This window comes from Rhinichthys klamathensis, unplaced genomic scaffold (assembly GCF_029890125.1).
Source record: "Rhinichthys klamathensis goyatoka isolate OS25496 unplaced genomic scaffold, OSU_Roscu_1.1 h1tg000807l_1, whole genome shotgun sequence".
Classification (NCBI taxonomy): domain Eukaryota; kingdom Metazoa; phylum Chordata; class Actinopteri; order Cypriniformes; family Leuciscidae; genus Rhinichthys; species Rhinichthys klamathensis.
The window spans coordinates 14,096-41,099 of NW_026607196.1; the positions used below are offsets into that span (position 1 = coordinate 14,096).

A 27,004-nucleotide genomic window follows, 5' to 3' on the forward strand; every position below is an offset into this window, starting at 1 on the left:
CAAATTCTTTACCCAGCCCTATTTAGAAATGCTTAATTTTATAAGGTGGTGGTGACAAAGTCAGCCATGGCCAATGACCACCGTAATGGACACCTATACTGTAGTTCCAGATGAGTGTCGAGATTAGGTCAGAGATAACAAATGGCTCTACATCCATTGTTCCTCCATGAGGTCACATAGAAACCAGCTAAAAGGGCTGTTTTGAATGAGGAAAGTATTTTGCCGTGTGTCTATTGGAGAAAAAACGCACATACTTACACCATTCTGATAATGAAAGCCAATCAATTGTTGGCATAGTCGACTGCCGGCATCGAAACATTACTTTGCGAGAACCAAATATGGAAAACTGATGAAGTGTAATTGAAATTCTGCTGCATCCAGCATTTTACGAGTGTGAAATATTTCTCATTCAGTGTGTTATGGGAAAAAGCCGAGCTAATAGGGTCATCCTTAGCTAATCTGTGGAAATGTGCTGCACTGTTCAATTCTCATGGTGAGCGTTCAATTTTTAGAGCCGTCGCACCCATCAAGCCAGTACAGAAAATGACTTGCAAAAGCGGCCGTCTCATTTCTGTTTTAGTGATCCTCCATTCCTCAGAGGCAGTCATCCAGTGGACCCTCTTTCCTCTCTCACAACGTCTCTCTCTCTTCTCATCTGCACCTCCAGCACCTCTATAATCTCCTCTCTCGCTCTCATTATTCCTTTTCTTCCCTGCCTCCATCCTGAGGGAGGAAAGGTGGGAGAAGTCTGTCATTGTTCTCCCCTGCGGCTCTTTGCAAAAAAAAAAAAAAAAAAAAAAAAAATCCCCTTGCTAAGACACAAACCAATGGACTCCATTAAACTGCTCTGCTGAGCACCGCAGAGCCCCGTCTGAATATCTGCTGCAGGTATGGGTGTCATAAAGCTAGTCTCTCATCTTTTTAGCCAACATTATTCTAGGCAGAATAGAGAGAAGAATAAGGGTTGAGAAAATTTACAAACTGGTGTTTGAATCAAAGTTATGGTCACCCACAAGAAGTTATGGTCACACATCGCAAAAAATGCACGTGTGATGCACACACGTTTCCCAAAAAGCATGCCTGGGTCATAATTGTCCAGAAAAAAAAAAAATCTTATTACATTCACATTGTTTTAGTACACATATTTTAGTATTATAATTAAGGAAATAGAGTATTAAACATTTTCTTATTCAAAATTAAATTGATAATTTTCATGGACAAATTTATGTACACACACACACACACACACACACACACAACCACAAAGGATTCGTTTTTTTTTTTCTACATTGATTTGTTCTTTGTAAGTTTCGTAAAAATCATCCAACCGCTTAGCCACTCCAAAACAGTTATTGAATCTTCAATGGACGATGTAAACCGGGACAATTTACTTTATAGCCCCCATCAACACTTACAAAAGAACACTGGTGTACTTTCTACACTCTTCATTAATGAAGTTACTGGCCTGCCAACCGGTCAGGAAAACAAATCGCCACTAAAGCAGTCATATCAGCGCATGCACCGTAATCAAAACAAAGCCATTACCGCAGCTGTAAACCTAAATCTAGCCTACAGGTTTATATCCTCACGGCTATTCCTGCTTCCCAAGGAATCCAGAGAGAAAGCCGGTGGCATAATTCACTCCATTTTTTTTCCTTTTAATGTGCCTACGCTCAGGTGAATATGAGCGTACACCAAAAAATTTCAATTAAAAAAAACTATTCAAACTTTATATTATTCATGAACTAAAGGGGGCTCTCTTTATTGGTTATGTATTATTAATACCCTAGCGCTCGTATCAAAGACGATCCAATTTCATATCCAGCAATTGGAACCAAATTACAGTGGGCTTTTTATTCATAGTTGAATTGGACCGCGGGTCTCGCTCGGGCTGGCCATTGTGCTGCCCTCCATAGCTACAGTTGCCACGGTCACCTGAGAGCAGCCCACGTCCGCCCTCATCATATTGAGCTCTTCAATACTTTCACTATTGTTTTTTTTTTTTTAAAGCCATCATGTGACACATATGTGGTCTGTAGCTGTGGCTGATGTATCAGATATAGAGCGCCGCTGATTAGATTTTCAAGGTAATGTTGGAACACGAGAGATTAATTGTGTTACAGTGAGGAGGAACATTGATTCATCCCCCAGCATGCACTTAGACAAGTCAGTCCACATTTCACATTGAAGAGATTGGTAGCACATGGATGGTATCCCCTCCTCTTAATACGATACATTTTGAATATATACGGTTTTATATATATGGAATCCACTTAAAGGTACATTATGGAATTAAATTTGTGTCAAAAATATAGAATATACCATTCGAAAATTTGGGGTTAGTAAGACCTTGTCATTTCTTTCAAAGACGTCTCATATACTCTCCAAGGCTTCATTTATTTGACAAAAAAATATGTAAAAAACAAGTAATATTGTGAAATATTGTTAAAATTTAAAATGACTGCAATCTATTTGAATATGTTTTAAAATGTAATTTATTCAGGCTTGCAGAGAGGGAGCAGCTCCGGTCTATGAGGAACTGGAGGCCCGAGGGAGAGGACCAAAAGACGGCCCACTCAGAGTAAAGGCCCGTTAACACCAAGGATGATAACTATAATGATAACAATATATAGTTCTAAACATCTTTCTAAATATAAAAGAATAGCAGAGTCCACACCACAACTATAACGATGACGGCACAGTGAAACGATATTGTTGGAAACACTTTCAGAATGATGAACCATAAAAACACTGACAGCCAATCAGAATCCATCCTGCTTTAAGAGCTCAAGCATTTAAAGTGGCAGACGACAAAACTTCAGTGCGTGCTTAGAATCAGGCTTGCATAACAAAACCAGTCCCGTCACGGCCAAAACCATCCCAATCGCTTCAACCCGTGGACTAAAGAAACAACCCACGGCAACAGTGTAAAAGTAGCACAATTCCCTGAAAAAACTGAGGACTTGGCAACACTGCATAGAATAAACAGAACTGTATTGTCTGCTGGTGTGGATGCTAATAAAGTTATCGTTATAGTTATCTTTATAGTTCTCGTTCTTGGTGTGAATGGACCGTAAGACATCAAACACACACACCACCCATAAAGCACACTCATCACACAGGGTCCAAAATTTGCACTCGCCAAGCGTCAATGGAAGTCGAGATTAGCTTTAGAGTAAATTACATTCGGCAGGGGCTGGTACCTTTATAAGTAGGGATGGCCCGATACCATTTTTTTTCAAACCGATACGAGTACGAGTATTTACATTTGTGTACTTGCCGATACCGAGTACCGATACCGATATTTCTACCGCAAAAGTAATAGGCTCCCAGAAAAGAAGACGACTATTTTAGAACACAGGTTAGAAGACTGTTTTTATTTTCTTCTCTGCTTGTTTTAACAAGTCTAAAAAATAAATAAAAATTAGTAAAATAATAAATGTATTAACACACAAACCACTGTTAATTTAACATAAAAGCAAGCAGGCTACTGCGTGCATGGTCTGGCATGACTGAATGCGCGCAAAGTGCGCTCCCTTAATAAATCCTAAAAGCTGACAGTTCATCGCGATCTCACACATCTCTGTTATTATCAATAAAGCTGACTGCACAATCAATCTTTCATAATATCCACGCTTTGTTTGTTATAATTCGAGGATTTGCCAGCATACAGAATTCAGCACTGAACAAAAAAGTCCGATTTGAGCGGTGAGGGGAGTCTATCTTAAATGCTTCTGATTGGCCATTGCGTTCCAGAAATCAACACATATGTCTGTGATTGGCTACATCGCTCAACGCTGTAACCATGTTATGAATAGAAACTCTGGCCTGTAAATCGTTTCTATTTTGTTGTAGTTGTTCTTGTTGCTTTTCTGCAAGAGATGAATAAAAATCTTTTAGTTTTTATGTTTTATTCATAGATATTTCTAGTTTGCGGGAGTCCCGCGAATCGTTTTATTCTCCCGTAACCCGCACACACAGAGTGAGTGCATTACCGCCCGCGCGCGCGCTCGGCCATCAGATCTATGATGCGTCTTCAGATGTTTAATTAGATTGCTGGTGTTAAACGATGTACTTTCTTTCCCTCCTCTCGACACCTTAGCTGAACATAACTCACAGTCTGCATTGCTGTTGTCATCACCCCTTATCTTGAAATGAGCCCAAACCGCCGACATTATACTTTCCTATGCCTCAGTTCACCTCAACAAAGCACTCGCGGCGGCCAGTTTCGTTTTGCAAAATGTACGTGGTATCGGTGCGTGGTATCGGCGAATTTTTATGAGTACGAGTACGAGTATATTAGGACAGTATCGACCCGATCCCCGATGCCAGTATCGGTATCGGGCCATCCCTGTTTATAAGAAACAGGTTTAAGTTGAACAATTAATTATCAGCAAAAACAGAAAAGCTAAAAGATCTCTTTGACATGAACAGAACAGTTCAAAAGTTTGGGGTAACTGCATTTATTAAAAAAAAACAGTAAAAATAGTAATTTTGTGAAATATTACAATAACTATTTTCTATTTGAATACATTTGAAAATGTATTTTATTCCTGTGATGACAAAGCTGAGCCTTGCCGAATAATTTTTTTTAATTTCTTTCAAAAATAAATTACTGACCTCAAAATTTTTAATGGTAGTGAACACTGTATACTAAATAAACGTGTTAACTTATTTATTAACATATTGCTTACCTTAATTTTAAGATTTTTGTTTAAGAGTTTTTTGGTGAGTGTATTCAGAGTTTTTCAACAAAAAAAACAACAACCTTTTTGTCATTTATATTGATAGGGCAGTATAGAAATGGCAGGAAATTATGGAGAGAATACAGACAGAAAAAAAAAATATGGACAAATTGCATAATAACTTGAATGTCTTACCCAGATCCATGCTCTTAGAAGACTTCACATGATTATGCTGAACTCCGTCAGTCAAAGAAGTGTCAGCTGAATGAAGACCTGAACTCAGACTGGAACACACACACACACGCATTTCTTCAGTATCTCTGTTCAACAGTATGGAGTTTACTGCTTATAACAAGGAATAGGGATTGCGCGACTACTCATTTTTACTAGTCAGACAGAAAAGTAGGTAGTGGGTCAGTGTTTACCATATGTAAATCAATCACCATTCCATTTATTATTCTTGCACTGTCATAAACAACAACAAAAAAAAAAATCATGCCTCACTCATAAAGTTGACACTTGATTAGTTTTAGGATGGTTTGAAAGAATTATGGATTGTGAACACTAAAAATGAACTCAGAGCATCTCACGCCACAAACAGTATTTGGCGTATAATTCAAAACGAATGTTTGCATAGCTATACTGGGAAACCGTTTGTTGACAGAGGAAGTATCCTCCTGCTTTTGCCATGTATTTTTTTCAAAAACTCAAGCCACATGACCAAGTGGTGTCAAAATGAATCGACTAATCGACAATCCCTACAAGGAAAAAGAGACGTGTTTGTCAAATTTGGTCCAAGGCAAATCCATGTTACCTCTGCTGGAGCTTCAGGCTGTCCTGTCTATGAGGATTAGCGGCGAAGCCTTCATCATCCCCCTCCTCCATGTGACTGTATCCCCCATTTGAAACTGTGAGAGAATGAGCAAACCACAGAGAGAGAAAAGCAATCATTAGAGCTCTGTGGAAATATTATGCAGGCTCATTTAAGAGGGGTCTGCTGGGGTCAGGCCAGCGGTGGAGAGAGGTGACAGTCTGGCTCCAGCGCTGACACAGACAGACAGAGATGGAGACCATTATCAGCTCCAACACACTGCAATCTCCACTCACCTTTAATGATCTTACACTCCTATGATAATGGGACTGGGGCTTCGGATTGACTTGATTTTTCTCTAAGCTTGGTTAAGCTTGTAAGAATGTGTGTGTGCCTGACAGAGACTGTGGCTCTATAACTATACATATGTATATAATTACTATTATTGGCACATTTATTCCTATTTTTCATCTTTATCCTTTTTAATTAGTCTTGTTTAATGCTACTATTACTGTTATTTACTAGCTTATTTATTTCAAAAAGTATTTTTTTTTGTGATTTATTCTACAATGATCCATTTTACAGTATGTACAGTGCATCCGGAAAGTATTCACAGCGCTTCACTTTTCCAGGTGAGTCCAGGACTCTTCCTAGAGCTGGCCGCCCAGCCAAACTGAGCGATCGGGGGAGAAGGGCCTTAGGGAGGTTGCTAAGCTACGTAATATGCTATCAGTCTCTGATGCAGAAAAGTTAGTTCATGCATTCATGACCTCGAGACTAGATTACTGTAATGCTTTATTAGCTGGTTGTCCTGCATCTTCAATAAACAAGCTACAGTTAGTCCAAAATGCAGCCGCTAGAGTTCTTACTAGATCAAGAAAATATGATCATATAACACAGATTCTATCATCACTTCATTGGTTACCTATAAAGTTCCGTATTAATTACAAGGTATTGCTTTTGACTTATAAAGCTCTAAATGGTTTAGCTCCAGTCTATTTAACGGATCTTCTATCGCCCTATAATCCATCGCGCTCTTTAAGATCACTAAATTCGAGGCTTCTGGTCATTCCTAGGATATCCAGATCCACCAAAGGAGGGAGAGCATTTTCACATTTAGCTCCGAAGCTCTGGAATAGCCTTCCTGATATTGTTCGTTGCTCAGACTCGTTCTCCCAGTTTAAAACTAGACTGAAGATGCATCTATTTAGCCAGGCATTCATATACATTTTTTAACTTACAGTTACTGTAAATTCGGCCTCTCCTTCATAAACGCCAGAGGAGAACTGGCCCCGACTGAGCCTGGGTTCTCCAAAGGTTTTTTTTTCTCCATTGGGTCATCTGATGGAGTTTTAGGACACCATCGGGTCACTTGATGGAGTTTTTCGGTTCCTTGCCACTGTTGCCTTTGGCTTGCTCAGTTGGGGATATTCAAATTAAATGACCCATCATACCACTGATCAGCTCTACCAAACTTGGATGTCTTTTTCCAGTAATAAACAAACACTGTTAAGTTGTTTTGATTGATACTGTGAAGCAGCTTTGATACAATCTGTATTGTGAAAAGCGCTATATAAATATATTTGACTTGACTTGAGGGAGGTGACCAAGAACCCAATGGTCACTTTGACAGAGCTCCAGCGTTTCTCTGTGGAGAGAGGAAAACCTTCCAGAAGAACAACCATCTCTGCAGAATCAGGCCTGTATGGTAGAGTGGCCAGATGGAAGCCACTCCTCAGAGTAAAAGGCACATGAAAGCCCGCCTGGAGTTTGCCAAAAGGCACCTGAAGGACTGAAGAAACAAAGATTGAACTCTTTGGCCTGAATGGCAAGCGCCATGTCTGGAGGAAACCAGGCACCACTCATCACCTGGCCAATACCATCCCTACAGTGAAGCATGGTAGTGGCAGCATCATGCTGTGGGGATGTTTATCAGCGGCAGGAACTGGGAGACTAGTCAGGATCGAAGGGAAGATGAATGCAGCAATGTACAGAGACATCCTTGGTGAAAACCTGCTTCAGAGCGCTCTGGACCTCAGACTGGGGCGACAGTTCATCTTCCAACAGGACAACGACCTTAAGCACAAAGCCATGATAACAAAGGAGCGGCTAAGGAACAACTCTGTGAATGTCCTTGAGTGGCCCAGCCAGAGCCCAGACTTGAACCGGATTGAACATCTCTGGAGAGATCTGAAAATGGCTGTGCACCGACGATGTGCACCCATCCAAACCTGATGGAGCTTGAGAGGTTCGGCAAAGAAGAATGGGAGAAACTGCCCCAAAATAGGTGTGCCAAGCTTGTAGCATCATACTCAAAAAGACCAAAGGTGCTTCAACAAAGTATTGAGCAAAGGCAGTGAATACTTATGTACATGTGATTTTTTTCGTTTTTTATTTTTAATAAATTTGCTAAGATTTCAAACAAACTTCTTTCACGTTGTCATTATGGGAAATTGTTTGTAGAATTTTGAGGAATATAATGAATTTAATCCATTTTGGAATACGGCTGTAACAACAAAATGTGGAAAAAGTGAAGCGCAGTGAATACTTTCCGGATGCACTGTATACAGTTCCGGTCAAAAGTTCGGAAACATTACTATTTTTGGAAAGAAGAAGTCTCTTATGCTCATCAAGCCTGCATTTATTTGATCAAAAATACAGAAAAACAGTAATACTATGAAATATTATTATAATTCAAAATAATGGTTTTCCAATTTAATGCACTTTAAATTATATAATGTATTTCTGTAGTCCAAAGCTGAATTTTCATCATCTATTACACCAGTCTTCAGGGTCACAAGATCCTTAAAAAAAATCAGCTTTGCATCACAGAAATAAATTATATTATTATTATAATTAATTACAATTATTAATAATGGTTGTTATCATGATTCTTTGATGAATAAAAACATCGAAAAGAACAGCATTAGAAAATAGAAAAGAACAACATTTATTTGGAAAAGAAACCTTTTGAAACATTATACATTCCTTTTGTCACTTTTGTTCAATTTATTGCTGAATAAAAGTATTACTTTTTCAATTGTTAATTAATTTTCTTTCAAAAAAGTATCACAAAACTTTGAACGGTATTGTACATAAAAAAGTGCAAAATGCTTATACCCCTATTTTCACTATATGTAAGTAAATTTATTTAATGCTAATAAAACCTACTAAACTGAAAATTAAATCCACTAATGAAAGAAGCGAGTTCATCATTTTAAGCTGCAACAAACAGCACAACAGAATGTGTAGAGGAGATGAATGAAACAGGAAGTGCAGTTAGCAGGATGATGCAGTGATTGTGCACTCGGTTCATGTCTCATTTGCCTAAACAGACGACGCACTACTGTTGCCTGGCTCTCTAAAACCACCTGCTGCAGAAAAAGACAATGAGCTGTTTCTGAGTATGTGTGTGTGTATAACTCAAGGACAGTTTATGAGAATTACCCAGAATTCTCATTATCTAGTTGATGTTGTTTTCAACTACAGTATCTAAAGCCCGCCATGACAAAGACACAAAGACCTTATTAATGTCTGTTAGGCCAAATAGTGCAGAACCAAAACAAAGGCTGGAGGTCTTTGTCTGAGAGCCAATGATGTAGAATTCAAAACAAATGCCTCAGATTCCCAGACACTTAGCAAACGCATTTTATAGACAATCTACAGTGCGAACACAGTCATGAACAGTTCCAGAGATAGACTGACCTAATCATTTCCTACATAATTTCCCAGTCAACTGCATATGGCAGCTATACAGAGTGTATGCTGGCTGTGAAAAAAACATATATGAAGTTTTTAAACAATTTGATTTAGAAAAAAAAAAAAGATAAATAATATTCAATAGTTCAATAACACAAAAATGTAAGATTTTTAACTTCTTCCTGTAGGTTGCTGGGATATATGGATAACACGTTGTTCTCTGTCTTCTTGATGGAGTGTCTGTGTTTTGGCGAAGTGGAGCTGGATATCGGTCCTGACAATCACATAGATCAGAGCGCCCCACCCAGCAGAACTTCATCATTACTCATCAGACTGCACTGGGATGACTGCTTATTAGTATTATATATCTCATCTGTTTGTGTGCTGCACAACTGCCATAATACATCATGTGCACAGATGCATGCGTGCACACACACATGAACATGCACACACTTGAGAGATGAACTGATGTTGGAGTGAATGGAAAAAAATGGATGTGTATTGCACACGAACACACATTTGCAGCCATACACACTCACGATTATTTATCTACTAAAGTGTGGCGTAGCCGAAATGAAATAAGTTGTTCCTTCAGAAGATGATGGATCAATGGCTCTTCCAGCTAAAACAGGGTTATTAATCCTAAACGGTGTGGGCTACCAGACCTCTAGCCTGCAATAGCAAGACACCTTCTTATGTAGAACATTAACTGAAATAAAAGCCATGTTTCTCTCTGAGAAGGATGTGTATGAATCTATTACCAGAGACACTGGACAGATTTAATATTTCACATCTGCGTGCAATATTCATAATGACAGTAAGCGGAACAGAGGAGGCTTTGCTGCATGAGTATTACTATGAGAACATGAGGCATTTACTGTTATAAAAATTGTTTGTGTTAAAAAAATGTAAATTCTCAGTACAGCAGATGTGGTAATTGAAGTCACATCTTTTAGATTAGTTTTTAGTTAAAAGACAATTGCCTTGGAAAAGTCATCAAATTTCTCTAATTACTGTAGTCTTAAATTACTCTACAAAACATGTGCATTAACTGAACCTAATACTAATGAAAGATACTGTTTTTTTTTGGGGGGGGGGGGGGGGGGGGTTTGCATGATTGATTTGAGCTACAGCAAAAACCTCAATTTTGTTGGGGATTTGACATATCCCAGATATACTTTTAAAGATCGCTTCACCTGGAAAACATCAATTGTGTCCAAACATCAGATACTGTACGTATCTCTAAAAAACAGTTTTACATGCATTCTAAATCAGAAACATCTTAAAAGACATTTTCTAAATTTCTATTTAACAAAAAAAAAAAAAAAGAGATGTCTCCACGATGTACATGTGCTGTTAGGGATGTTACCAAATTTTTTTTTCCTATTCAAGTAGATAGGAACTGGTCTAGCATGGCTAGAAATAACCGATGAGGGGAGTAGTCAAGATGGCCGCCGAGTGAGATCCAAGACTTTGACAGATGTCACCACAAATAGCTAGTTTTCAACAGAAGGCATGCAAGGAACTAGAGATAAGTGAACCTTTCAAACAATTATTTGAGTTATTTTTGGATCTGTGCATATGCGCGAACACATTTAACTGCCCATACATTCCAATCAGACACGCAACATATTGTCTTTCTACCTCTTACTTCTAGTTTTCTCTCTGTTTTCCTCTGAATGTATATATGGATATAGCAATCATTCGGTACCATGCATAAAATACATAGTATTATTATCATCTGATACATCACTGCAAGTAGAGGCACAGTGCTTTTTGCTAAGGATAACAAAAAAAAGGGCAGAGATAAAGCAAATAAACAAAAATATTCCTAATTTAAACTCCCATAAACTCAAAGTTCATCTTCTCATGAAGGCGTTAGAGGGCAGAGAAAAACTCGTCCCACACCAGAGATGGACAGAGTTCAGAAACAGTAATATTCATATCATCCCACACTTCCGCCCTCTCCTCAGCTCCCGGCCCACTGTTATCCAGGGTTATAATTAGAGCGATTCTCTCGAGAAGCACCACTTCAAAAGCAAACACTATACACATAAATATGTACGAAATCATTAGCTTTCATTTACAGCTCAAACAACTACCAGTAAATTACTTCCCTCAGCCCAAATGGATATGCCAAAAAGAAATAATAAAAAAAATCAGCACTCTCTTGATGAGGGCATTATGCATTTTAAATTGTTTGTTACGCTATGATGCGAGCGGACCGCATTACTGTTGCACCTGTGGAAACATGGCCCAGATAAAGCGCGCATCAACTTAATGATTTCAAGGTCAGGGGCGAGAGAAACCAACGCAAACACACAATCACAGCACGAGCCGAGAGCTTGGTTTCCTTTTTTTCCCCCGCTCTCCTTGCTGTCATATTTTCTTTGCTTAGGAGACAACCGTACCTAGAACCACTTCCTGTCAGAAAGGAATATTTTTTGAACTGCATATATTTATGAACGTGAGAGCATCGGTCTATCAAGGAAATAAACAAAGGGCAGAAGCGTGAGGTGTCAGGGAGGGGGAGATATGAAGCTGATGCAGCTGATATTGGACTATTTGTTTTATTTCCTAGCATTGAGCTCACTGGGAATCCCAATGAGTGCAGTGTGTGCGAAATGCGTTCCTCTGGAAAAAGCGGCAGACGAGTAAAGCAGGCAGCTCCTTTTTGAGCCCCCCTCTCTCTCTCTCGATCTGCCTGTATTTAGTTGTGTTGAAATCCTGCAGGAGGAGTGTTACTCTTTCATGTTCGGTTAAAGGGATGGTCCAAACGACAGGCTATGCACATAGGCATTTCACATGAAAAGAATTGCAAATGTGCCCCAATTCTCAGACGAGTTAAACTTCCAGTTCTTAATACAGCTGTGATAAAAGAGTCTTTCCAGGCATGAAAGAGACCGAAAGAAAGACAAAGAAAGATAGCGCAACATTCATGTACAAACATATTTCCAGTATGGCACATGGACAGACTCAGACAATTGCTCTGTTACAAAAACAGTATTTAAAAAGGCTTTAATATATTTCAGCCCTCATAAGGCAACTCAATCCATAGAATACAACTGATATTAAATACTATTATTACTATTATGCCTCCGCTGATAAAACACTGATAAGCTGATAATTATTTTCATGTTATGTTTGATAATCGATAAATGACCAATAATATAACAGTTTTGCCTCAATATTTTAAAAATAAAACATTACAATTTAAAATCAGTCATTTTAAACACTACAAGTGACACCAATGGTGTGAGGACCCTATTGGAATTTCTCTGTTTATTTAAAATGTAATTTATTCCTGTGATGTTTCAGCATCATTACTCCAGTCTTCAGTCTCACATTATTCTTCAGAAATCATTCTAATATGCTGATTTGCTGCTCAACAATCATTTCTGATTATTACCAATGTTGAAAACAGCAGTTCTGCTTAATATGTTTGTGGAAACTGTGATAGGTTATTTTTCAAAGGATTCTTTCTTTGAATACAAAAAAAAAAAAAAGTAGAAAAAAAAACAGCATTTGTTTCAAATAGAAATCTTTTGTAACAATACACATCTTTACTCTAACTTTTGATCAATGTAATGCTTTTGTCAAGTCACACATTAGCACGACCATGGTTTGCTTTTCATTCAGTACATGCTATTTTGTGTTCAGATATCAAAAGTACTATTTGTTTTGACCACATTTAAGTCAAAATGAAAAGTCAAACTTTATCAGTCTAGCTGATGAAAAGGCAATCTGCAAGCAAATGCGCTGCAGACGACAGAAATATATTAGCACTAGATATCTGGGTGGCCTTCTCCTTGAAAGTCTCATTCCCGCACGGACCGACTGTGAGATAAAGACACAGCGAGCCCATCACTCACCCGCACATCGCTCATAGATGCTGTTCATCACCATGGGGGGCTGAGCGCTGTTGTCTGATTGGCCTAGGTGCCCTGCCTGTCCCACGCAGCTATCAAAGGATCGATTGAGAATTCGCCGTGCTTCCTGGAACTCCTGCGAGAGAAAATGAGAGAAGCAGTGTCACCGTATCGATTTTGCTTGTGAATTATGGAAACAGAAGAGGCAAATCTGAGCGCAGGGATAGGTAAAGACTTTCAAATAGCAGGCCGATCGTTACGCCGGCTTTGGCATTCATCACAAAACAAATACCACATTGAGACTCAGGTTTTAGAGGAAGGAAGAGAACAAAGAGATGAAAACGGCGCAAGAATCTGCTCCTGGAAGAGCTCTTAATTCATCTGATTAGTCTAGATGTCAGTGGCATGAAGGATTTAAGCCACTCGCACAGATGTTACAGATTTTCTGTCTCTTTCCCCAAGAGAGAAAAAAACCCAGAATGGTAATTCATTTCATTATCTTGCCCCCAGGCCTGAAGCGCCACTATGAAATATGTTAATTCGATTGGCAGATTTGGAATGCTGGAGAGAGGCAGGGTACAGCGCATCAGATGGGTCTTCTAATGGCCTGTTCGGATACTGTGGATCATTAGGAAAGCAAACCGCTCGCATAAAATATTGTAAATAAAGGTGTGTGTGTGTGTGTGTACGATTTTTTTTTTAGGACCTGAGGGTATGAAGGTCTGAAAACAGCAATTATGGAGAAGGCCAAGAAGTCATGTCTCCACTGGAATAGAGGGCACCTGTTCAGCACTGGTATGTTTAAACATTCATGTTTTAATGTTAAGAATTGGCTGAGGTGACCAGGCAATATGTAGAAGACTAAAGGCTGGAATATACTTCATGACTTTCAAAATCTGAATAGATTTTAAAACACTAGGCATCATACACTTGCCAACTTTTAAAGGGGACCTATTATGCCCCTTTTCACAAGATGTAAAATAAGTCTCTGATGTCTGAGTGTGTATGTGAAGTTTTAGCTCAAAATACCCCACAGATAATTTTTTACAGCATGTTTAAATCGTCACTTTTTGCGGCTGAGAAAAACGCACCGTTTTAGTGTGTCTCCTTTAAATGCTAATGAGCTGCTGGTTCACAGCACAGGGGGCGGAGCCTAACCAGCTCACGCTCAGTGAACAATCTCAACTCACGGAAAGACGATAATATCAAAACAGAAACTCACAGTAACGGTGTTCATTTCGACTCGGACAATAATGCCTACAGAGTCAGAGAATATATGATGTATGGAGTTGGAACAGGTATAGTTTAGTTTAATTACGGTTATAACCTATGTGTCATTGATTGTAGCCACTATTAATACAAGCCTGCTGTAGGACCATGTCTGAATGATGACACAAAATATACTGATGAGTTTAATAAAGTTTATTGTATGTCACACAAAAGAATAAGCGTCAGTTTTACTCCAGAAAATCACTGTAAGAGCTGAGTAAACACAGTATAAGAAGTGAGTAGGTACATAAACAAATTTCGGTAGAGTTGAGGGAGCATTTTTCAAAGACAAAATGAACCCACCTCGTCTTCAGCGGGTGGCTCAGATTTTAAGGAGTAAATAGAGAGAGCTATGTGAATGAATGGGAATGAATACATCCAGCCACAACACCTTCAACGCTTGGGAGACATTCTCATTAGTGCAGCAATGGCGGATGTGTACAACTGGCTGTAAACTCGATCAGGGCGGGTCTAAGTTAAAACTGCAATGTCTGTCAACCCTCATGGGCGGGGCCAGTGGCTTTAGTGACGTCACTAAAGCTGCATTCTTAAAGGATTAGTTCACTTTTAAAAAAACTTTTGCTGATAATTTACTCACCCCCATGTCATCCAAGATGTCCATGTCTTTCTTTCTTCAGTCGAAAATAAATTAAGGTTTTTGATGAAAACATTCCAGGATTTTTCTCCATATAATGCACTTTGCTGGGCACCAAACGGTTCAAGGTCCAAAAGACAGTTTCAGTGCAAACTGCAAACTGTTCAAATGGCTTTAAACGACACCAGACGATGAATAAGGGTCTTATCAAGCGAAACGATCGCTCATTTAAAAAAGAAATAACAAAGTTTAAGTTTTTTTAAGCTCAAATGCTCGCCTTGCTCTGTTCTGTGTGACTCTCCTGTTCGAACTCGTTCATCAAAATGAACGAATCTTTTTCCGAGTCAATTCGTTCATTTCGTTTGTTAAATGAACCAAATGACTCGAAAAAAGATTTGTTCATTTTGATGAACGAGTTCGAACAGGAGAGTCACGAACGTGCATCACAGAACAGAGCAAGGCGAGCATTTGACATTATTAAACTTAAACTTTGTTATATATTTTTGAAATGACTGATCGTTTCGCTTGATAAGACCATTATTCATCGTCTGGAATCGTTTAAAGCCCTTTGAACAGTTTGCACTGAAACTGTCTTTTGGACCTTGAATCGTTTGGTGCCCAGCAAAGTGCATTATATGGAGAAAAATCCTGGAATGTTTTCATCAAAAACCTTAATTTCTTTTCGACTGAAGAAAGAAAGACATGGACATCTTGGATGACATGGGGGTGAGTAAATTATCAGCAAAAGTTTTTTTAAAAGTGAACTAATCCTTTAAAACAGGTCGTTAGGAGACACTGCTTATGATTTATGGGGATTTAAAAAAAAGGAGTGGATTTTTATCACTGTAGGGTGGTTGTGTACACACACTGCCAACACACATTTATGTCCAAACACCTTACAAAAGTGAATTTTGCATAATAGGTCCCCTTTAAAATGGCTACAGAGGAAAAAATGGGCATCATACACGAAACAAGTGTGGAACAGACCAGGCTTTCAAGTCGTTCTGAACACAAACTTGCACAGAAACATGCACTTCGCTGCTATGAGATGCATGATAAATTAAATTGTTCAAACATGTCTGACTGGATGGAATCAGTCTGTGAAGCAAAAAAAAATCAAAAATCAAAATCATACACTACGTGATTTTCTGTGAAATCCGTCAACTGCGACTGCCCAAAATCTGCAGACTGGCTCTGACTTTTGGAAACTAGCACCAATACACCCAGACTGCAAATCAGGGCAAAAATCTGTGTAAAAGTCGTGTATTATATTCCAGCCTTAAAAGGTACAGTAGCAAAAACAGTCTGTTTAAACTGAACGCTAAAAGCCCGGGTTTCTTTCATTTCCACGTTCCACTCCTTCTTCACAGTCGTGTCTGCACAGCTTTCAAAGTTCGCTCAACCGCAGATGAGCGCAGATGGACGCGTTCGACAAGTGCAGTACGATTGCTTTTTCATATTCTACCAATCGTCAGAGTGCAGCACTGAGTCGTATCATTTACACTAGGACATTCGCTCTGAAAGATAGAAGAAGAAAAGAAACATATCCACCATTGCATGCAAAGTTTAAAACAAGAACCAAAACAAAAACAGTGGAAGCTTGAACAATGGATGACAAATATCCTGCTTTGTTTACTGTTCTTGGAAAAGCATGTTGTTTTGACAAATTCTTTGACAAACTCTTCTTCGACTACTGCACAGTACACCACTGTGCGTATTGCCACCAAGTGGACTTTTCTGTCTCAACATTCACCGCATACGGTCACAAAAATTGGTCTGCACGTGGACGGTGCGCGCGGACCCTCCCGGTGACAAAAATGACATCACACGGTCAGTGCACAGACCGTTGCGGAAACCAAACGGCTGTAATACTGTAGAGAGATACAGGACAATTGTTGTGTAGAACTAAATTAGTAGTGTTTTTGGTGCAAGAAAGCTTGACTAACATCTTAAGTGGACTTTGGGGGGAAATCAAATCGTAGAGAAGTGTATAATGTGGCCCTTTTAATGTCAACGACAGTAAGAGCAGGTCTGTGGAGGAGGTGGCCTGTGGGGAACAGAACGCAGGCTTGCCAGGAGAGGAAACAGTGATGGGGACTAAATGAGATTACAGGAGGGGATCAATGAGGATTCCCCAGCCAACTTTTCCATTTCCCTTATAATATTTATCAGGATAAAAAAAGGAGGACACAGAGCTTGCAATTTTGAGAGGATGAGATTCTGAAAATGCTGCTGAATCAATAAAAATTAACAGGAACTTTTGGGGTTGAGAAGAGGGAGTGTAAAAAGTGTAGTGTAGAGTGTTTTAGGAGGTTCATGCTGTGGATGGAGGGATGCTGGGATGGGAATGTTGTTGCACTGCAGGTTAACCAGGAGCTCAGAGGTATGGATTAGCCATTTATTTCCTACCTCATCCGGACAAGATCACAGTCCTTTAGTTAAGGCCAGAATGCACCTAGTTGGGACAACTGTCAATGTGTGGTGTGACAACCACAGCCCAAAATAACATATGTATTGCTTAACATACAGCTATTTGGAGTGGGATTTTGGACCAATGAAATTTCACTGTGATGAAACAAAAACAAAGCAAAGCAAACAATGTCTTGAAGTTCGCAGCTGAATTCAGAATTGAATTGAGAATGCCTTGTAAACTAAAAAAGGAACCAAAATTCAAATGTTTACAATTTGTATATTATGTAATAAAATTGTGTCAATATCTATCTTATAAAACGGGAAATTTGTGAACATTTTGTGATGCTGTGTAACCAAATCATTTGTGGCTGTATTCCATTTAACAATAATAATAAAAAAGCATAATTTGTTAACATTTTTGAGCAAACCTTAGTGTTACTGTCTAATGAATTTCCTTTATTGTTTCTTCGTTAATTATTGTCCTAACTTTGTCATTCCAATTCAACTTCCTATAAGGTGTGGCCAGTTCAATTCATATTCACACTCATAGAACACACCAAGAACAATAAATAGAAAGATACCTATAACAATAACTATATTAGCATACACCGCAACGGTTCTGTTTACGTCATTTACTATAAGTGCGCTGCAGTTTTGTCGTCTGCCGCTTTTAATGCTGTAAGCTTTTTGTGACGAGAGGTCAACCAGTATTTCATTTATAGACAGGCTGAGAACGACGCAAGTCGACACTGGTCAGAGGGATGAAAGGTATGTCATTTCCCACAGCCTCTATCTTAAAGTGTTCACCATCCTCAGACACTGCTCTCTCTGTCTGTTAGCCTCATCTACACCTCTCTGCTCGAGGTCCCATCCACAAAAACTCCTCAGACTCCACTTACGTCTTATTCAGCATCACAAAGCGTACAGTTCAACATGCTGTGAAAGACAAAAGTGGGTTGGCAGGTCTGAGCGACCGCCTGCAGCACCAGCAAACTTCACAGCGATCCTCTGGCACAGTCTCTAGGGCACAGATCATGTGGGCTCTCCCTGGGCTACTTTTCATTATTAATGCCCACGCTGTAATGAGATTATGACAGGGTTGTTTAGATGGCTCTCTGAGAGAAACAGTGAGAAGGATTGATTAGATCAGACTGTGGTATAATAGTGTTTAGTCTGCAGAGAGAAGAGAGATGACACTGCCATGGCACAATTCCATAAAAACATTATTACAAGTATTATTATTTTTTTCAGGTTTAAAATATCTGAAATAAATAAATATAAATAAAACAATATATATATATATATATATATATATATATATATATATATATATATATATATATATATTAATTCATTAATGCAAAGGTAGAGTGAAAAATTACTAAAAATTACAAATTATATTAAAAACATATATATATATATATATATATATATGTGAGTGTGTATATATTAATAAATATATATATATATATATATAATAGTTACTGTTTTAACTATTTTTTTCAATTAAATATATATATATATATATATACATTTAATTGAAAAAAATTGTTAAAACAGTAATATAGTAAAATATTACCACAATTTAAAATAAATAATATATACTAAATTTTCATACAAGTTAATTTGATTCTTTAGGGTCTAAATGAAAAGTTTGTAATATACTTTAATTAAAAATTCTCATAAGTATTGTAAGAAAACACTCATTTTACCTGGTCAAAAACAGCTCTGTTTTCAGCACGCCGTTTCAGTGCATATGCCTTTAAATGATAATGAGCTTCGCTCACTCCGCCCCTCTGTTCTGCGGGCGTTTTGACAACGCACGTGGAGTGTTGCCTTGACAACAGTTGAGGGGATATTTTGGAGAAAGAATGGCAGCGGGAGTCTCTGAGGACACATCTGTGCAACCGTTACAATTTGTACCGGAGTCGCACCCGGAACAAGATGACGGCCGCAAAGAAGTTCGACAATTAAGGCTCGAACAGGACGTTTCTGAATGGTTGGCTAACGTAATGTCTATTTGATCTATCTTTGTGTACTGGCAGGGTAGAGTAACATTAACTTAGTGAGATGTACGAACGATATGTGTTTACTGATGTATACATACTCAGTTTGTAATAACACAATAACCATAACGCGTTCATTATAAACGTGGGATTATGAATTATATTGAGAACGTCGTACATAGAAAACATGCCATAATGTACCCTGAGTACCCTGAGAGTAAACCTTACCTATTCATTGTGAAGCGTGCAAGCGATTTGCAAAGATTAATATAAAGGTTAATACAACTTTACACTTACTTCTTCTGGAGGTGCAGCAGGAACACGAATAGTTGGTACCGATTCTTTTTTCAGGAGCAGCTTCTTAGCAAAACCAGCTTTATACTGACCCTCGTTTATAAAGCAGTCTGCGAAAAGATTCGTGAATCGTGCAAACATGAAAGCATTGACGTTGCTCGTGGGGAATATTCCCTTCGAAAACAAACTCAGCCACTGTGTCTTCAGCGGTTCGGATTTAGGAACATCAAAATGACTGCGGTGTTTGTTATTACACACCCAAGAACAGAACACCACAATCGCTTAGGCGCCATTCTGCTCCAGCGTATCAACAATGTCGGACTATGATGACAGCTCGCTCAGGGCTGGTCTGTGTTGAAACGCTGCTGTCAATCAACAATCGTGGGAGGGGCGTCTGACTGTGTGACGTCACACGGTCGAACGGCTCGATTTGAGGCAGGGGAAAACATAAGGAGATTAAAACAAAAACACTGGATAGATTTTTATCATTATATGATGGGGCACTGCCAACACACATTTCAGTACAATCAACTTGAAAAAGTGTATGTACCATTATATGACCCCTTTAACATGCAAATGTTTGTTTATTTGAATCAGAATTTTGAATCATTTCATTGAACTGATTCACAGACATGAAAATGCACTTACCAACTCTGACCCTACAAAAAAATGAGGTTTAAATGAGAGATGCTATTAAAACGTTGTGTTAAAGCTCTTAAAATACTCATGAGGGATCACAAAACTATTTAATGGCCAAATAAAAAAAGTCATTAAAATCATCGCTATTTTCACCATGTCACTTATTTTTAAATTACCAACAGAAGTCTCAAAAATAGTCTCAAAAATAGCCTGAAAATTCAATACATCGCCCAACTCTACCTGGTACCATATCCAAAAAAGCTTTTAGGTACCTTTTTTTTTTTTTTTAGAAGAAGAAAGACTCAAGAACTGTTCCAGGAGCTTTCAAACAAGGCAATATCTGTTTTTTATCTCCATTGCTTTCCTCCTCCTCTCTTCCTCTTTAACAGTTAGCCTGCTGTAATTTTCAGAGAATTAGCCAAACCTGGACTGGGATTGTGAGTATGCGTGTGAAGCCTGTCTTTGATGTCTCTAAAAAAGTGCCCATAATTAGCCAAGTTAGGTCAGGAGACATGGACACAGCAGATTCAAGCTAGAACACATCAGCATGTTTATTCCCAGAAGCTCACAGAGACTCTGGAGAAAAGGCTCACAAAAAAGTCTGTAAAGAATTAAAACTGGCTCCAGGCTTGAAGATAACTTTTTGGACTTTATTTATTAGAGCTAGAAAGAATCAAAATGCTACAACAGGCCGAAATTTATTAAATAGTAAAAAAACACATAATATAAAGAAATAAAATCTTCAACAATACATTCTCTTAGTGCCTTGTGGGTGTAGAAACTAATCTCCCATTTATTACAGGGTAAAGCTCTTATTTGTGGTACAAAAAGCATGCTGAGCAATATTTCACTGTCAGTCCAATGTTAGTTTCACCTCAGGACCAAACTTCCATTCTCCTGCATCTGGCTTGCATGATCTATCGATCTGAACCCAGCGACAAGCTCTCTGGTCCTATACAAAGTCACAATCTGTCCCCCATCCATTCATGTTTCTTTTCTTTCTTCCATCCACCAACTAGCATCTCATCCCACCTCTACACACTAGGGTCAATGGCATCCCATCGGCCCTGACTCGATTCTGCATCCCATTGGCAGCCATGACGAGGGCGTCCACAGCCCATAAAGCATAATAAACATGAATCTTTATTTTATGAGAACAATACCACCCTGGCCTGGCCATGCCCATTCCTCCCAGCCTGTCAGTCTGAACAAAGAGCCCCCAGTAACCATCAATCCATGCGGCCAGAGGGGCAGCTCCTTTGTGTATCCTAATTACACACCACTTTAGAGCAGTTGGAGGCCTTGGGGTGGAGTGTGTCTGCACGTGTGTGTGTGTATGTGTGAGATATAGAGGGAATCCTGGGGTGAGCATATGGCCGCTCTCGAACCCAGGTGCAGGGGAGGAGCAAAGCCTAAAACATCCCGCTGGAGGCGAATTCCACCAGCACAGAGGAAATGATGGAGAAAGTTAAAGGATGTGGAGAACTAATGGCAATTACCAGCCATTCTGACTAGCTTTTATGACGTGGCGAGCATCTGTCTGCACTCGGTCTTAAACCGACAAACGCTTGTCAAGTAGAAGTCATTAAAACACAATCACGCATTATTTTTGTCTAGACTGGCGTATCACAATTGTTTGAATGACTGGAAGCTGCTTTATGGTGATATTAGCATGGGATAGATTTCAACTTTATTGTGAATGTGTTAAACTGTGGCCCTGGGAGATCATCTGATGCTAGTAAGCATTTACAAGTCTGAAAAAGGAGCACATCCTAACCCTATCCATCACTTAACTATCAATTCAAAGATGAATGCACCACATGACAATAAAAAATAGAAACACCATTGTGTTGGAATGCAGTACTATACAATTCCAAAGAGGCTTCGTTCACAAAGTCAGTGATTGGGTTCGACAATCATATTTACTAACAGGTCTCTCAAACTGTCCTGTCCAAACAAAAGCTTATGGTAGCAGTTTGAATACTATCTGTCTGAATACATTACCAAAGTAAACACCCAGATTTATTAAAGGTTTAAAGAGGGATGTGACCAAAAAAGTTTGAGAACCACTGGTGTACTACATCAAAACATGGGGAAACAGTATTTATTTATTTATTATGAGGGGCCTGAACACAACTGACACACGTAATCTATATTGGCTTGACTTCAAATATGAAAAATCACAACACACACATGCACAGTGAACACTATCGCAACACTGCTTGATGTGACAGACTAGTCGTTCACTGTTGTTGCATTTACACATTACAGATTATCCAAATTCACTCTCAAAATGTGGCTATAAGATTTGAAAAAGTTGTTTGGTTAAATAATGTAGTTGTCACTCTGGTTCATAACCATAACCAACTTTGTATTTAGAACTATAAAAACGAGACTGTCAAATGCTTTCTGCTGCTGTGTAAATTCAAGGAGAAAATCAGTCATCTTGCTAGAAAAAAAATACATATGTGCATTTGCTGAACACCTGTGATATAAAATAATTATTATTTCTCATACTGTGTTGTGGTTAGACAGTTCAACCAGTTCCCCACCAGTTTGGCTAAGGAGCTTTACAAGGTCAGTCTTGGCCCCACCAACTGGGAGTCCACCTGATCAACTGCCTTAACCAGCTTGGACCAGATAGGAACATACAAAATCATTTTTTGTGTCCATATGGTTTAATTAAATTTAATAGGGTTAAAATTTCTAAATGAAAAAGCAAATTACTTGCATACATTCTCTTTTTTGAGGACCAAGTCTAAAATTTCTGAGAAATCTGGGGGATGATTGCAAAAATGTCTATGTGGTGTAACCGTCAAAACTTAGTACCAAATAATTGATCTTGTTTAAAAAAGGTGAAATTCTCAATAAAACACCATATCAGCTAGTTTGGCATAATCCTATATTAGAACTATTTAACAGTAAATAAAAGTAAATGGAACACCATTGTTCTGAATATTATAATTAATTTGGGGAATCATGTGAGTCAAGTCAAATTCCTGAAGTGTCAAAGTGGTGTAACCACCATTCAAGGAGTCATTTTGTTAATATTGTGTAAGAAGACCATGTGACAGGAAATTATATCACAGAGATGGACCCCCGGTGAAACTAATTGCTGCATGCAAATGTTATTAACTCTCTTTAAAATGTGAGATAATTTGACAATTTTAGGGTATGGTCAGGTATTCAGATGCGTAACAAGAGAATGAACCTCATTGGTTCTTGCTGAAGCTCAAACGTGCTGTATGACAAGAACAAACCTCATTGGTTCTTGCTGAAGCTCAAACGTGCTGTATGACAAGAATGAACCTCATTGGTTCTTGCTGAAGCTCAAATGTGCCGCGTAACACGAGAATGAACCTCATTAGTTCTTGCTGAAGCTCAAACATGCTGTGTAACACACGAGAATGCACCTCATTGGTTCTTGCTGAAGCTCAAATGTGCTGCGTAACATGAGAATTAACCTCATTGGTTCTTGCTGAAGCTCAAATGTGCTGCGTAACATTAGAATTAACCTCATTGGTTCTTGCTGAAGCTCAAATGTGCTGCGTAACATGAGAATGAACCTCATTGGTTCCTGCTGAAGCTCAAACGTGCTGCGTAACACGAGAATGAACCTCATTAGCTCTTTTCAGTTTTTTTTTTAGCATTGACAAAAAATAAAACCACTTCTGCTGAACTTGTTGACTGTCATGCTTGATTTTCAGTCACAATTTCTTCAACAAACTACTCTAGAAGCAACATGGTCAGCTGGTGTAACTGGTTTTTGTCAATTGGCGTAACCAGTATTTTTCATAAAAATAAAATTATAAGCAGGAAAATTTATGTGGAATAAAATGTAATAATCTAGTTTAGTGTAATAACATGTTTTTTTTTTTTTTTACATAATGTGTCAGATTATTTAGAAAACAGAGGTGTTTCCAGTATGTCCTGCCAAATATTGCAAAAACACATTAAAAATTACATTTAGGGATAACTCTAATAAAATCTATTTTTGTGTGATATATTAAAATGAAGTATTTATTTCTATATGTACACTTACATGCCATCTAGGTGGATAACATTTAATTAACTTTGGCAGTTACACCATTTGACACATTCAGGTACATTCAGTCTTAACTGTCGTAAAAAAAAAATGATGCAAATGTTATTTTTAATTACATAAAATCAACATAAATACACTATGTACATTTTAACATACCTGATGCATGCTTTTAAAACAAGTTTTTACAAGATTTTCGAATTTCTCATCTTGACAAACCTTATTTGTCACTGACCCAAACACCAAAGCAGGTTTTAGGCAGGAGAAGAAAGAAGAGTGCTACGATCAAAGCTAAATGTGTTCTAGAAGTAAGTACATACCTGGTTAGGTTGTACTAAAGCACGGAGCACCACCAACTGGATCATTCCTCTCAGGTTCCCCTCCATGGACATGGATCTCCGCAGGGTCTCCATGGCTTCATGGTTGGACTTCCCCAAGAGCGGTTCACCATTGACAGCAATCAGTTGGTCATTGATATGTAGACGCCCATCCTAAGCAAAAAAGACAGAATCAAAAGTCAGAATCTTTATTTAGTGTCACAAGACTATTGCCAATGATTTGAGCTTTAACTTCAGCAACTTCCACATCAGTGAATCAAACCAGCAAGCTTCCATTTACCAGCCATGAGCCTTAAAGGGATAGTTCAACCCCAAAAATGAAAATTATGTCATCATGTCATACAATGGAAGTCAATGGGTTCCAATATATATATATATTTTTTCACATAAAAAAGTCAGTCATAGCCATGTTTCCATCCACCTACTTGTATATGCATTTTGGGATATCACATAAAAAAAACTGCTGGATGGAAACGGCAAGATGCACATACATTCTAAAAATTAGCATCAAAAACTGAGTTTGAGTAGGATACATTTTTTATCCAATAAGAAAAAATACGAGGTTTCAAAAAACATAAGGGCGAGTACATGAAAGAGAACTTAATTTCCCACAGCCTCTATCTTAATGTGTTCACCATCCTCAGACACTACCTCTTTAACCATTACACTACACTACACCAAGACCAGCGCTAATGCACAGCTAGATTTGGGGCTTTTTTGTCCATCAGAAGACCTTGACAATGTCCTACTTTCATCACATCTCTGATGTATTTCCTCACATTCTGCAAAACTCTCTGCTCTCCAAAGGCATATTATCCTCGGTTGAGGCTATAGGGGCATGCTGTCAAGGAGTAGATTTCCCTCAATTCAGAAGCTCTGTCTCTCTGGTACAGTATAAGCACATTATAAGGCATGCATATTACATGGCATATAAAAAGCCCTAAAGTTCATTACAATTAATATTAATTAGTGTTTTCACTGCAGAGGCCTCTGATCTGCTTCCTCTGTCTCCGGGTGAGGGAGAGAGCTGAGAGTCACATGAGGGTTAACGCAAGAACTTGCAAAATGCCTCAGATGTACAGACAAAGATGCTGATCATTAGTGAACTGTACAAACTAAAGATGATGAAGTAACAATGCTTGATATCAAGTAAATCAGAATGTTTTGCTGTGACTTCATCCACACTGAAGACTTAATGTTACCTTTAAAGCTACACTGTGTAACTTTTATAGTTTATTCTTAGCTAAAAACACTTAGTTCTTTCAAAAATATATATGCTCATTAATGTATATTTACTTCGTTCAAGTAATAAAGTATTCTCGTGAGTGTATAATATGCCATTGAAAATGCATACGGGTAAGGGGTTCTAATGTCGGTCGCCATGTTGCCCCTCCATCTTGAAAGTACATTAGCCAAAGAGGGACATACCCATTAAGGAACACTCATGGACGAGGTCGAACTGGAAGCCATGTTAATCTTGGACTACATTGGCCACCGTAGGAGTTAAAACGAAATCGGAATTGAGAGGAACAGAAACGCTAGTTACGCATGTAACTGTGGTTCTGTGAATTCTGGATGACCGCCAGAGGCAGTGTAAACACTATGGATTATCGCAGCGCCAGCTAGATAGGTCGAGAGAATATACCAACAAAGTCACGTGGCGTGACGTATGCTGAGCCCTGGAGGGTAAAGCTACAGTAGCTCAGCACTCTACCTCGGTACGCCTTTCTCGCGCATTCCGAGTGACAGAGAACTCTGGCGGTCATCCAGAATTCACAGAACCACAGTTACATGCGTAACTAGCGTTCTGTTTCATTCTTACTGACCGCCAGAGGCAGTGTAAACACTATGGATGACACATACCAACATAGTCATGAGGAATGCCACCCACCTGATGAAATTAAGGCTGTTCCAGAAGAACCGCAGAACTAACGGCATGATGAGCAGCAACGTTGACCTTATAAAACCGGGCAAACGTGCATGGAGAAGCCCAGGTAGCAGCAGTGCAGATATCCACCAGGGAAACTCCTCTAAAAACAGCCCATGAAGATGAAATGGCCCTAGTGGAATGGCAAGTTAGTCTCCAGGGCAGTGGTCTCCCTGCCGCCTTGTAAGCCAGCGTAATGGTCTCCACTATCCAGTTCGACAACCTCTGTTTCGACACTGGAGCACCTTTCTTCACACCACCATGGCAGACAAATAACTGGTCTGACCGTCTAAATTGAACAGTAGAGTTCACATAACACTTCAAGGCCCGAACAGGACACAAGAGTTGGGCACTTGAATCGGACCCTGAAGAAGTCTGAAAGGAGGCCAGTTCAATATGCTGATTTATGAACTGAGGA

General features: G+C 38.8%; 1 protein-coding gene across 3 annotated transcripts in view; it reads right to left on the reverse strand.

Moving 5' to 3' along the window:
* Nucleotides 1-289: 289 nt before the first annotated feature.
* The window catches only part of LOC130078058 (partitioning defective 3 homolog B-like), a 73,188-nt gene continuing 46,473 nt past the window's right edge, over nucleotides 290-27,004 (reverse strand). For 2 of the 3 annotated variants that reach the window (XM_056243552.1, XM_056243551.1), the window contains exons 8-12: nucleotides 24,642-24,812; nucleotides 13,068-13,200; nucleotides 5,500-5,593; nucleotides 4,881-4,969; nucleotides 290-772 (exon numbers count right to left, since the gene is read on the reverse strand). In XM_056243552.1, the coding sequence (XP_056099527.1) occupies nucleotides 489-772; nucleotides 4,881-4,969; nucleotides 5,500-5,593; nucleotides 13,068-13,200; nucleotides 24,642-24,812 (771 nt within the window). In that variant the 3' untranslated portion in view covers nucleotides 290-488. The remainder of the gene's footprint in view (nucleotides 773-4,880; nucleotides 4,970-5,499; nucleotides 5,594-13,067; nucleotides 13,201-24,641; nucleotides 24,813-27,004) is intronic. The other variant, XM_056243553.1, reaches the window with a different exon arrangement.